This window comes from Clytia hemisphaerica, unplaced genomic scaffold (assembly GCF_902728285.1).
Source record: "Clytia hemisphaerica strain Z4C2 unplaced genomic scaffold, Clytia hemisphaerica genome assembly, whole genome shotgun sequence".
In the NCBI taxonomy this organism is placed as follows: domain Eukaryota; kingdom Metazoa; phylum Cnidaria; class Hydrozoa; order Leptothecata; family Clytiidae; genus Clytia; species Clytia hemisphaerica.
This window is the reverse complement of record NW_027103874.1, coordinates 229020-242243: the sequence shown is the minus strand read 5'-3', so window position 1 is coordinate 242243 and position 13224 is coordinate 229020. Positions and strand designations below refer to the sequence as shown.

At 34.8% G+C, this 13224-nt stretch overlaps 1 protein-coding gene across 1 annotated transcript; it reads left to right on the top strand.

Moving 5' to 3' along the window:
• The first annotated feature begins 8421 nt into the window (after positions 1-8421).
• LOC136808343 (RNA-binding protein 42-like) lies at positions 8422-12793 on the top strand. The gene is made up of 5 exons (XM_067064874.1): positions 8422-8499; positions 8876-9207; positions 9592-9804; positions 10145-10339; positions 12037-12793. The coding sequence occupies exons 1-5, from the start codon at positions 8450-8452 to the stop codon at positions 12147-12149; spliced, it is 903 nt and encodes a 300-aa protein (XP_066920975.1). The 5' UTR covers positions 8422-8449; the 3' UTR covers positions 12150-12793.
• Positions 12794-13224: the final 431 nt, after the last annotated feature.

The window sequence follows — 13224 nt, the reverse complement described above, 5'->3', positions numbered from 1 at the left end:
CAAAAAAAAGTTTTTATTTCTGCCGAAATGGATTTTCTTTTCATTTGGAGTTTCTCCTTTCAGAAAAACTTATTCTTTATTCATAAGTTTTTGTTCCTCCATTTCCAGAGGCCCCTTGAAAATGGGTCCTACCACCTTTTTTGACTCATTTCAACCTTTTCCAAGCTAATTTTCTTCAAAAACAAAAATAAAAACAATGCAATGTCTTCTTTTTTCAAAAAAGATATATCTTTCATTATTTTGATAAATATACTAAATATTTACAAAATATTTTTATATAATAATATTCTAACACCATCAAAGAATTCTCCCTCCAAATTTCAGGTCTCTAGCTACACTAGAAAAAGTGATATGCAAAATTGAAGAAGCATGACTGGAAAATTTCTTTTTTTTCTTTTTTGACACATTTTTCGAATTTTTCCAAGCTATTTTCCTAACCTTTTTTTGACATTTTTAGTCAAATTTTTGACACTAAAATTTGAATATCTTTACAACCACTTATCCTCTAGAGGCCTATGACCCCTCATTTTCTTTCTTTTTCAAAGCTCTACAAGATAGGATAGGTTTTGAGAAAAAAATTAAAATTTGAAAAATCTTCTGGAGTTGCTAGGTTAGATTGGTTCGATTGATAGTTGACTATGTTCGACTGGTTCGATTGATTGTCAATTACATTGGATTAATCTTCGATTTCGTTCTATTACGATTATGGTCGATGAGTTCGATTACGATTAAACTAAATTGGATCACTATGTTAGATAGAGCTTTTTAGCGTGGGCGGCCGAGTGCTTGAAGTACCATACCAAAGCGAATAAAATCTAATACAATTGAATCAATCAAACGCCGAATCAATCGAACGTAATCGAATACAATCGAACGTAATCGAAGCAATCGAACAGCAAATCCTGGGTAATATTCAATTGCGATTCGATTGCGTTCGACAATCGAATTGCAATGATTCGATTGCGTTCAATTGCGTTTGATTGATTCGGCGTTCGATTCGTTTGATTCGTTCGATTGACACTGTCTGGATATCATAAATGAATTATGTAAGTAAGTGATATTTTAAGTAACAAGCTCATTAACAATTTTGTTTTGAAGTTTGTTTAAAAAAACAGAACTCCTGTGCTATAAGATAATCTCATTTTCTTAACTTGTGGACCCAATTGGAAGTCTTTGTAATACAGATCCTTTGGCAGTGTAGTTGCAGCCTATACAAGAATTAAAATCTAAAGTCTGAAGTCGTAACTCCTTGTCAGTGACCCCGCAGAGAAGTTTTTAGTTGGCAGACACTGACTTTAGGTTGGTTTGGAAATCGTTTTATTTTGAAATGTAATCTTCACTTTAGATGAATACTTTTATTTATTTGGATTCATGAAAGGTTCAAGGTTTGTTTACTTTTTATTTCAAATTATTTCATTGATTTATTGAGCTGCAATAGCTGAATGAGAAACGAAGCTTTTTGATAGTTATCATCGTGGGCTTGGCCGCTATTTTGAATTTTGATTTTTTTTCTCCTGTACTCGGCAATTTAGAGGTTGTTCGTAATACGCGATTTGGCTTACGCATAACACTTGTGGTAAGAGCCTTAATGCCAAACATACCACATAATCCACGGCGGCACAACACTCGCCGCCGCCAACGCATCGCTCTTTTTTTCCTTCTAGTTCTAGTTATTCTAGTGTAAATGGTGCCTTAATAAAATCAAACGATATTCGTCGAATGATCGAACATTTTTATTCAAATCACGAATCGTCTGTCGAAATCATCAAAACATAAAAATAAAACAAAAACAAAAATGTACAAAGATGGTTTGTTGGTTCTTGGGCAGTTTTGATTTTATTCTTGACAAATTCGACAAATTTGATTACCTCCGTACTTCTTTATCATAGATAGAATATCCACTTGATTTTGCAAGGTAAGTTTCGTTCACTAAAAGAGCACTCCTTCCGCCCGCGGGACTTGCAAAAACCTCTCATTGATTGACAGACGGTGACAGAAAGGATCTTCATCATCTAACAGCAAAATAAACATTTAAAAACCGAAGAACCACTGCTTAGATTGCTTAGATGCGTGCCGCCCGCGCGACAATCTGATCAACTTCAGATTCTAAGTCCGTGTTTCGGCTTCCGGTAATTTTTTTGCTGTTCACTGCTAGGGTACACCATTTTAAAACGGCATTTTTCGCAGTCCTAGCTACCAAACCGAGAAAGTCTTCGTGGCTTTAAGCCAAACCATTCAAGGTCATTTTGATAAAATCATCAGTTTGAAGATGTGATTTATATAGAAAATTTTATAGCAAATTTTCTCTTGGGATAGAAGTTAAAGGTACGTGCACAATATAGCAAAACTGCTTCGCTCATAAATTCGCTTCGCAATAAACAATACAATGCTGCTGACAAGTTGACACAACACATTGATTGACAAGTAATCCCTGTGTGAAGTTTACAGATTGCTTTCTTGCGGCGCTCCTCGCAAACTGTTGATCAATTTTCTTTCCGCGAAAATAACTTGTAAAAAAGTTCATGTTACTGTATCTGTAATAAAGAAGAAGAAGATTGAAATTCTACCAATCCAATGCAATGGAGATAACTGCCTGTGGCCTTTTAGTGCCTTGCATGATAGACGACTGTAAAATGTCACCCTTCAGAATGCCTCTTTCATTTGTGTTTTAATCCCTGACCCCTAACTTGTAGGATTTTTCCCATCTTCAATTATTTTAATTTTAAGAAAAAAGCAGGGGATTTGTTTTTGATCAGTTAAAAACGGCAATTATTGCTGAAAAAAGCAATATTTTCAACAATGAAATGCCGAGTCAGCAAAATGTGTCGTCCTTATGCAAAGTCAAAGATATCAGAGCTGTTTGAAAATTGTAAAATTGTTTATCAGTTTTGCATGAACACTTGGTATTCCTGTTATTGTGCTGGACCAGGATCCTGAAAATTAAATAAAGAGGTGATTAGAATATAGAAAATACAAATTAACGGGAGCTTTCTTACACAAGATGTTTGTTTCATTCATTTTGCTTTTGTAGAGCTATTCTGGAATTTTAAGAGAAAAGCAGTCACTATAGCAAAGGTTTGAGTAATTTTTTGGTTTTTGCCTAAATTACACATAATTTAACAAGAATGTCCTAGAATATGAGTGTAAAGCGGGCAGCAGGACTAAAATTAACTTCATTTTCTTTTATCTCGCATAAATTATCTCCTAGAATGTCGTTTTGCGTTAATTAATGGTGATTTTTTGTGTGAAAATGTTTCTGTGAGAAACCTTTTAGGTATGTGAAGCATCTCTGAAAATATGGGTGTAAAGCGGGCAGCAGAACTGAAATTAACTTCATTTTCTTTTATCTCGCATAAATTATCTCCTAGAATGTTGTCTTGCGTTAATTAATGGTGATTTTTTGTGTGAAAATGTTTCTGTGAGAAACCTTTTAGGTATGTGAAGCATCTCTGAAAATATGGGTGTAAAGCGGGCAGCAGAACTGAAATTAACTTCATTTTCTTATATTTTGCATAAATTATCTCCTAGAATGTCGTTTTGCGTTAATTAATGGTGATTTTTTGTGTGAAAATGTTTCTGTGAGAAACCTTTTAGGTATGTGAAGCATCTCTGAAAATATGGGTGTATAAAGCGGGCAGCAGAACTGAAATTAACTTCATTTTCTTATATTTCGCATAAATTATCTCCTAGAATGTCGTTTTGCGTTAATTAATGGTGATTTTTTGTGTGAAAATGTTTCTGCGAGAAACATTTTATGTATGTGAAGCATCTCTGAAAATTTATACAAAAAATAGTCATCTTAAATGAAGTTATAGCCATTTTCCTGATTTTTTGCATTAATTTTTTGAATAATTGAACTCATTATTCCATAATTTATGCACTTTAAATATGCTTTGGATAGGTATTGATTACAAAAAATCTACAGGTGAAATAGTTGAGGAGCTCCTGAAAATTTGAGGTCAAAAGCTTCATTGGATGGAAAGTTCTATTAATTTTTGTATTGAATTCAATATGTAGAAAGCTTCTTTTGGTGCCGTTCTATATTGGGGTTTGGCTTATAAAAGGGTGTAGACTTATTCCTAAATTGTACCAAAAAAGCAAATTTTAGGCAACTTTGAACACGCATATCTTGAGAACCGCTTGAGCTATGAAGTTGGGTGACCCCTCATTGTTTTTCTAACGGAAAGGGCTTTTAGAAAAACCTGGTTTCATTTGGATCAAACCAATTTAAAATTTCCACTGGCCCCCCCTAGCATTATTGAGAAAAAGGTTTTTCGGATTTTTAAAAATGATTATTTCAATTTTTCAGTGCTCAATATACATGGAAAGTTCTAAAATAATATTTAAATAGATGCCAAAACACAGCAAGAAAGAGAAAACAAAACCCCTGTTGTAAGTTTGTTTACACATGACTCAATTTTGCTAGTCTGCATCATTTCCAATAAAAAACAGTTGAAAACAAAAGTAAGTGAGGTACAGTGGGCCTACCGTGAGATTGGGTAACTTGCATTATCAGTGGAGGCTAACATGCATAGCCCTCAAATGAAAGACCTGGCTGGTCATTAAAATACAAAGTTAAATCAAAACAAAAATGGTAGTAGAGTAGAGCTTGGAGTGGAGCTGCGTAGTTGTATTTTAATGACCAGACAGGTCATTCATTCGAGGGCTGTGCATGTTAACCTCCACTGATGCAAGTTACCCGATCTCACCGTACTAACTGCAAGGGTGTCAAATCCCACATGTTCAATAAATTCAGCTTTTCTTTCCAAAAACGGCAATAATTTCCAAGAACAGTAATTTTCATTTATTTGCCTTTTTTACTATTCTTTCTGCTGAGGCTGGAAATTGTTGGTTTACAGTTACCCAACCGACCCTACCTCGAAACCTACCGACCTAAAAAATTTTATTGCCATTTTAAAGAAGATTTTTTTCCTTCATTTGTCTCAAGCATAAGAATCGTAAATTCCCTGCTAGTATTTCTGTTTTTTATTCAAAATTACCTAAATGTAAACCAACTGTTAACCCTTCCATGGACAAAACTTTCAAAAATCGCCAAAATAAAAAAAAATTTTGACCAACCAACCCATCTCCAAAATCTAGGGTTGGGTGACGGCAAACCAAAAATTTTTTAAGCCCAGCCTGATTCAGCATTTCATTGTTGAAAAAAATTACGGTTTTCGGCTATAACTGCTGTTTTTATCTTAAAGGGGAACTCAACAAATTTTGGATTTTTTTGTTTCTATCCTGAAATGGTTTGTTTCAACGATAAATTTCAAAATTTCAAGGTTGCAACTCTCCTTTCACTCTAAAAATTTGTTTAATGAGCTTTTAAAAAGAGGCTCCCCTCTACTAAAATGAAATTGTTTATCAAATAAAAAAGACGCACTTTCAGCTGTTTTATGACGTAGCTGCATTCAGAAAGAGGAAGATGCTTATCTTCTCAGGCTAAAAATCAGTGAAGACAGGCCCTTCAGTAGAGTGTTTGTGACTAAATTTTTGTGTTTCTTGTTGGATTTTTTATTGTTATTCAGCTAAATCACCCACAATTTACCAGGAATACTATTCTATGTGTTTATTTCTTATTTAAAACAGAACTCTGAAAACATACTGTAGTCATAACTGAATTTGTTCTGTTTTCTGAATACTTTGACGTCATAATCCAAAGAGAAGTCGATCTTTTTTAAAAAGAAAGGGGGTGATTTTTTGAGAGATCGAACCTATATACTTTCTTTCTCATTTTTATACTTAATATTACCAAAAATCAGAAAAAAAATAAAAATGAAAAATTTGTTGAGTTCCCCTTTAAACACACCCAACTGTTGATGCAAGAGTTATATTATTGTCAACAAAGTGCCACAAAAAATCATTCAATAAAAGAAAAATTTGAAATCTTATATGAATATTAATTTTCAAGAATTGATGCAAAAATATGAACTATGGAAAAGTGCCCAACAAAGCTGTGTGTTAGGGTCTTAGGGGTGTTTAACAGTGTATATAGGTGGAACTTCGATATTCTAAGATAATGATTTCACCAGCTGTTTACCAATTTTTGCCTCGCTGACCCAAATCCTGCAACCTTTACCTTAAGGAAGATCCAAATCAGAGTTTTTCAGCGTTCTGAAAAAACACTTTGCCAAAATCTTCAATCGATTCTCAAGTACAAAAAACACCTTTTGTTCAATTGGTTTTATTTATAAACCTTTACCCCATTCGTCAGCATTTTTTTGGACCTACCTAAGGTAGTCCTTTAAATTAACCCTTGTCCGTTCGTTCGTTCGTTCGTTCGTTCGTTCGTTCGTTCGTTCGTTCGTTCGTTCGTTCGTTCGTTCGTTCGTTCGTTCGTTCGTTCGTTCGTTCGTTCGTTCGTTCGTTCGTTCGTTCGTTCGTTCGTTCGTCGTCGTTTCGTCGTTCGTCCGTTCGTTCGTGTTTCGTGTTGCCAGCTTTTCTCGGGATTGGCTCATTAGTTTTTTCTAATTTTTTGCACAATGATGCAAAATGGCAATGCCCAAAATGTGACGGAGCCCGATTTTCGAAAAAAAAAATTTTTCCGGCCGAAAATGGCGGAAATATGCCGGAAAAACTGGTTTTTCGGCATTTTCTCGAGATTTCATCATTAGTTTTTTCTGATTTTTTGCTCAAAGATGCGTATTAACAATGCCCAAAACATGGCCTAGACCGATTTTTGAGAAAAAATTTTTTCCAGCCGAAAATGCCGGAAAATGTCCCCGGAAATCGCCGTTTTTCTGGATTTTCATTGGACTTATTCCATATAATTGGTTGTTTTTTTTTTCATTTTTCATTCAAAAAGATTATTAATAGCAATGCCCACCATCAAGCATGTTTCAATTTTCAATAAAATTGATTTTTGAAGCCGGAACTTTCTAAAAATCGCCGGAACAGCCGATTTTCGCCGGAAAAACGGTATTTCTTGAATTTCTTGAGCTGTACTTTATATTTTTTCATGAAATTTTGCACACTGATGCAAAATGTCAATACCTAAATTGTGACGGAGCCCGATTTTCGAAAAAATTCATTTCCGGCCGAAAATGCCGGAAATATGCCGGAAAAACTGGTTTTTGGCATTTTCTCGAGATTTTATCATTAGTTTTTTCTGATTTTTTGCTCAAAGATGCGTATTAACAATGCTCAAAACATGGCCGAGTCCGATTTTTGAGAAAAAATTTTTTCCGGCGGAAAATGCCTGAAATATGCCGGAAATCGCCGTTTTTCTAGATTTTCATTGGACTTTTCCATATAATTGGTTGTTTTTTCATTCAAAAACATTATTAATAGCAATGCCCACCATCAAGCATGTTTCAATTTTCAATAAAAATTGATTTTTGAAGCCGGAACTTTCTAAAAAAAAAAAGCCGGAACAGCCGATTTTCGCCGGAAAAACGGTATTTCTTTTCTTGAATTTCTTGATCTGTACTTTATATTTTTTCATGAAATTTTGCACACTGATGCAAAATTTCAATACCAAAATTGTGACGGAGCCCGATTTTCGAAAAAATTCATTTCCGGCCGAAAATGCCGGAAATATGCCGGAAAAACTGGTTTTTTGGCATTTTCTCGAATTTTCATTTTTAGTTTTTTCTGATTTTTTGCAGAAAGATGCGTATTCGCAATGCTCAAAAAATGGCCGAGTTCGATTTTTGAGAAAAAAAATTTTCCGGTTGCCGGAAATCGCCGTTTTTGCAGATTTTCATTGGATTTTTTCCTGGTATTTCTATGTTCTATTTTTCACACAAAAACATTATTGATAACAATGCTCACCATCAAGCATGATTCAATTGTCAATAAAACTGATTTTTGAGACCAGAACTTCCTATTTATTTTTTCCCTACAACCCTTCTCTCCTCCCCCCCCCCCCCCCCCCATCAACAATCAATGATGAATTTATTGTGTTGTGTATTTTTGCTAAATGCTATATTTTCTGACTGATTTTTTTCATTTTTCTTTTCGCATTGCTATCAATGCTAACTAACTTTCATCATCAGGTAGGTCCATTCAGCATGTTGCTTGTTTATTTTTGCTCCGGCTTACATAGTTTTATATTTAAAAAATAGCAGAGATAGGCAGTCCAGCTCACTGTGAAGTTTTGAGCTCAATTTTTTTGTACAAAAATTGTAGTATTGAACAAAATAAAATAGTCAAAGATAACTTCAATTACAGTTGATAGCAAGTTGGGGCTTTCAAAGTTTTTAAATACGAATGGTGGCTTTCATGATCTAAATCTTGACGTACCATTTTCAACATTCCCTCAACATCGAAAATGGAGAAGAACGAATTTGTCTTTTAAATTATGACTATCAATAGATTGTAATATATTGTATTAAATTGTCTTTCCCTCCCTTCCCTCTGAAAAATATTAAACAATGAAGGCAACCATTTATAAATATATGATAATGATTAAATTCTTTATTGAAAATAGATATAAAAAATAAAAATGGGGGATGACAACAAAAGAAAACTCAACCTGGAAGATGAAATGAACAGGTATTCATGCCATGTGTGTTATAATTTGTGTAGTCTTTCTGGATATCATGATCTTCTCACAACCCTTATTAAAAACTTTTATTCCCTTACAACACTTTGAAATTTATCGATTTTGATGGTTAAGATAATGAAGGTTTCGGTTTTTGCAACGCAATGCTTTTCTGTTTCATCATTATGACGAACATGATAAATCCATCATTACACCTTCCTCAGACTGACTATTCTAAATCCATTATTACACCTTCCTTTTTAGACTGACCATTATACATTTTGAGTGAAACTTTAACGATATTCTTTTAAAGAAGTTCTTTGAATCCTTATAAAACTTTTATCACTTCAAACCCCAGGAATATACTTATTGTTCTGTTTTGTCCAGGTTTGAGCAGGAGATTTCTGGCAATCTCCCTCCTCCACCAAAAATGCCAAAGATGCCCAACATGGTGGGTCCACCTGGCTTCATGGGCCGTCCTCCCATGCCCCCTCCACCATTCATGAACCAAAACCGCAATTGTAGTGGAGGGCTGCCACCCATGTCATTCCCTCCTGGTCCCCCTCCTCAGATGCCACCTAATATGTTTGGGGGACCACCAGGTGGCCTACCGCCACCACCGGCAATGCGTGGTCTCCCTGTTCCTCCACCAATGATGGTCCCTCCTCCCATGATGCCAATGCCGATTCCTCCAATGGCGATGCCCTCATCTGCGCCAGGTAAATTTTACTACCCTTTTTTCAGCTACCCTTCCTTTCGGAACAATTAAAACTATAATATAGTAGACCCCCAATCTAGTAGACTTTACATTATAGTGAGCCTTTTCAGAAACTTATTCAATTGTCAAGGGTAGAGGGGAAAACAAAATATCTGAATGACTACAAATGAGAGTAAACATAATTGGATACCATAAGAAAACCTCAACATCTTTCGTTAGATTGTATAGGTATCACATAGTTCATGATTCAGAATAAATATATTTATTAGAAAACCACAGTTCTGCTGCCTTTTAAGGTGTGATGAAACATTCTGAATTTTGTTATAAAAATACTTGAAGGTTGAAGAACCTGCTGCCAACAATATTCCTGTCATTAATTTTATAGGAAACAATTTTGGTGGATCAGCGAACAATACATCAAGCAACGATAACATGTCATCATCTGTTTCAAATATTAACAATCCTACCGCTGACAATGTGGTAGGTGGACCCGGTGGGAGTGGTGGTGAAAAGAAGAAGAAAGATAAGAAGAAGACGGTTGTTCGTGTGGCAGGGAGCAGTGTTTGGGAAGATGATAGCCTTCTCGATTGGGATCCTAGTAAGTCTTGAATTGTTTGTAACTTTTTGAGACTACATTCTTCAAGTTAAGGCGTGGTTTCTAACTTAGAATAATAATAAAATTAATAAATTATAAAATATACTATCGACCCTTGCCATAGAAGCTGTTGGACCTGGTTGGACATACATCCAATACTTCAACACATTCATTTTACGGTGTTTAATTTGATCAGACAAATTATCTAGATCTATTAAAATCTCTGTGAATCCTCTGGAATACTGCCAATTTTTTTAACCTCTATTTTTTTACGACTTTAAGTGGAAGGGGCCACTTCTCAGCCTACAAGTTCATTGTTCTAAAATCCTTCTTCCATTTTCAGATGATTTCCGTATTTTTGTCGGTGACCTGGGTAACGAAGTGAGCGACGACCACCTTCTTCGGGCGTTCTCCAAGTACCCCTCCCTCAACAAATCACGCGTCGTTCGTGATAAGAGATCGAAGAAGACCAAAGGTTATGGTTTCGTCAGCTTCAAAGATCCTCAAGATTATTTGAAAGCAATGAGAGAAATGAACGGTCAGTAAAAAATGGTCGAATTTTGAATACAATTGGATGTCTCCAAAACTCAAACACTGACGAAGAACTTAAATTTGTTCGAGTTATGAAAACTAGATTATAAGGCATTGTTAACTTAAGGGGCAAGAAAAATTGTTCGAATTAAGGTGACATTTGAGAGAGGTTCGAATTCTGTAGACTCCAGACTACAATCAGTGACAAAATACTTGGCACAAAAGGGAAATTCACCGTGGTGTTTTGAAACCACAGTCGATTTGTAAGTGCTAAAGTAGGTTCGAAGGGTAGAGTTTTAACTCTGAGTTTTAACGCTAGACTTAAGACTGAGGATCCAAAAGTTCAAAAATGATCCAGTAGGGCTTGAAATATAGCCTAGAAACCAATACATCCCTCCCAGATCGAAATAATCGATGAAATTAAGTTGAAGGCCTAAGATGACGGGTGACTCTAGAGTAGCAGGGCAAGCTTACTCATGGCCACACCTGATGCCAGACTTTGGTCTTCATCTATCCGCTTTCCATTTATTTCTCAACTTTCTTTAAATTCACTTACCGGTTTTCTCTCCGCTAAATTTGTAGATTTATATTGATTGTTTGTCTATTGTAAGATTGTTTTTTTTTTTTTTTTTTTTTTTTTTTTTTTTTGTGGGTTGTTACTTTTTGGTTCTTTGTTTTTATTTTGTTATTGTTGTTGGTTTTAAGGTTTGTCGCTGTTTTGTTTTGTTGGTTTTCAACTTTTGTCCTTGTTGCGTTAAGTTGGTGAAAATGATTTCTCGCTCTGTTTGAATGTTTTTGATTTTTAGTTTGACACGCGTTTTCTGAATTTTAATTAGCTTTTTCAGATAAAAATTGACATTCTCGCTTGAACTTCAATTTTCAAAAAATTGTGAATTAGCCAAAAGTGCCAATATATTATGGCACTGATTGTAGTTCATTGTAGGTTTTATAAGAACCATGAATTTTTGAAATTTCGACATGGAAAAAAAGTCAGTTTTTTTTTAATTAACTTTCGAACTACTTTTTCAAAATTTAATGTATGATAGCTCAAAATTCAAGTAAGTGCATCCTCTATATAATAAAATGAAAGGTCCTATCGCTAGCGCTGGGCCAGCAAGAATAAACTAAAAATTTAAATCCAGAAGCTCACAATATCTCGACAAACTTGTATACTTTTTTTTGGTGCACCCGATATAAAATTATGTTAAAATTCGTACTTACTATAGCCGGGAATGGGAGAAGTTGTTTTCTTTTTTATGGAAATGCTGTATAAGCAGATAGGAGATACTCTCGGGTACCTAATATACGGGGGGTTAGTGTGGGTGGAAAAATTCTCGAAAGTTAATAAGCAGGGAGAGGGTTGGAATGAAAATATCCTGGAAAATTTCTTAAAAGGAGTCTAAAGGCTTGGGGACACGAGAAGTTTTTTTCGCGTCGGTGCAATGCAACATGCTCTTTCCAACCAACACAAGAAAAAAGGTGTGTCTACACGGTTTCTTTTTTTGTTTCATGGGACAAAAAGTGAGGGAAATACCCAAAAGACGCATTAATATTATTAATAATCGGGGGGGGGAGGTTGAATGATGTCCTGGGTGGAAAGTTTTCGACAAATTAATTAGCGGGTGCGACGCGTATTAGGTATCCGAGAGTACTTTAAACGATGTCATTTTATAAAGATTCCTAATAAATTCTCAATTTACACAGGTAAATACGTTGGTAACAGACCAATCAAGTTACGCAAAAGTAATTGGAAAGATCGAAACATCATGACAGCAAAGAAGAAAGAAAAGGAAAAGAAGAAGCTTGGCTTACGGTGAAAGTTTGGCGATCTGCAAGTACACGTGGACCTGATTCGGCCGAGATTATTATTTTTCCCTCGATCGTAGCTTCGAGAAGAATACAATCGATTTTCACATCGTATTGTTGTTGAGATGAAGTAGGAACAGTCCCAGATTTTTCACTTCTAGTTTTTTGGCTTATTATTTGAAGCTGGATACACATAGTCATTGAATATGCATCAATGGTTGCGTGCTTTACAATATTATGTTGGAGGCGAAGATATGGTGTTAGTCAAAGCTAATTGAACTCTACATTGCAGTATGTTTTTCTAGTTGGCTAAATCAATAAACAAAACAATCGAGTAATTATAAAGGGGCGAGCGTTGACTACTCCCTCTCTCTCTTTCTTTCTCTCTCTCTGATAAAACTTCTTGAAATCAAAATTGACTATTATTTTTTTTTTTCCATTATCTCAAATGTACTTCACTCAATATCGTTGAAACCTTTTTGTATACTTTTTCTAATAATTTGGCATTTGGAGTTCTAAATCCTACAAAAATTCGAATCTATGAAAAAAAAGATATCTGGAGTGACATGGTCGTTTAGCATTTTTAACTTGTTTCTTTATGTGGACGTTTTTAGGATAATTTGAAGAAAATAAACTACGGTATTTTCATTCTATCTTGCTTTTCCTATCCAAATTCCGGGATATCAATTTTTATGGGGTTTTTTCTGAGTTTTTATACAGTGTGGTCAGCCATTATTGGAAAAACTTTAATATACTGATAAAAAATTATTTTTACTTGAGTATCACCTAATGGAATTTCAAAGTATTGTGAGTTTATTTCAATGATTTTTGTTATTCGACCGTTTAGCAAAAAATGCTTCAACAAATAATCAAATACAGGATTTATAACGACAAAATTGGTTTGTCAGCCAATAATAAGGGAGGGCTGGCAACCTTTTCCTAAACGGTAACCACAACTAAAGAACTATATTCATCCTAAAATCGGTAATATCTTTGGATTTAATCATTTGTGTAAATGTAGGAAGAATTATCTTTTCAAGCTTTCGAAAAAAGCTTTTTTGATTACTTTCTAAAGATTGATAAATT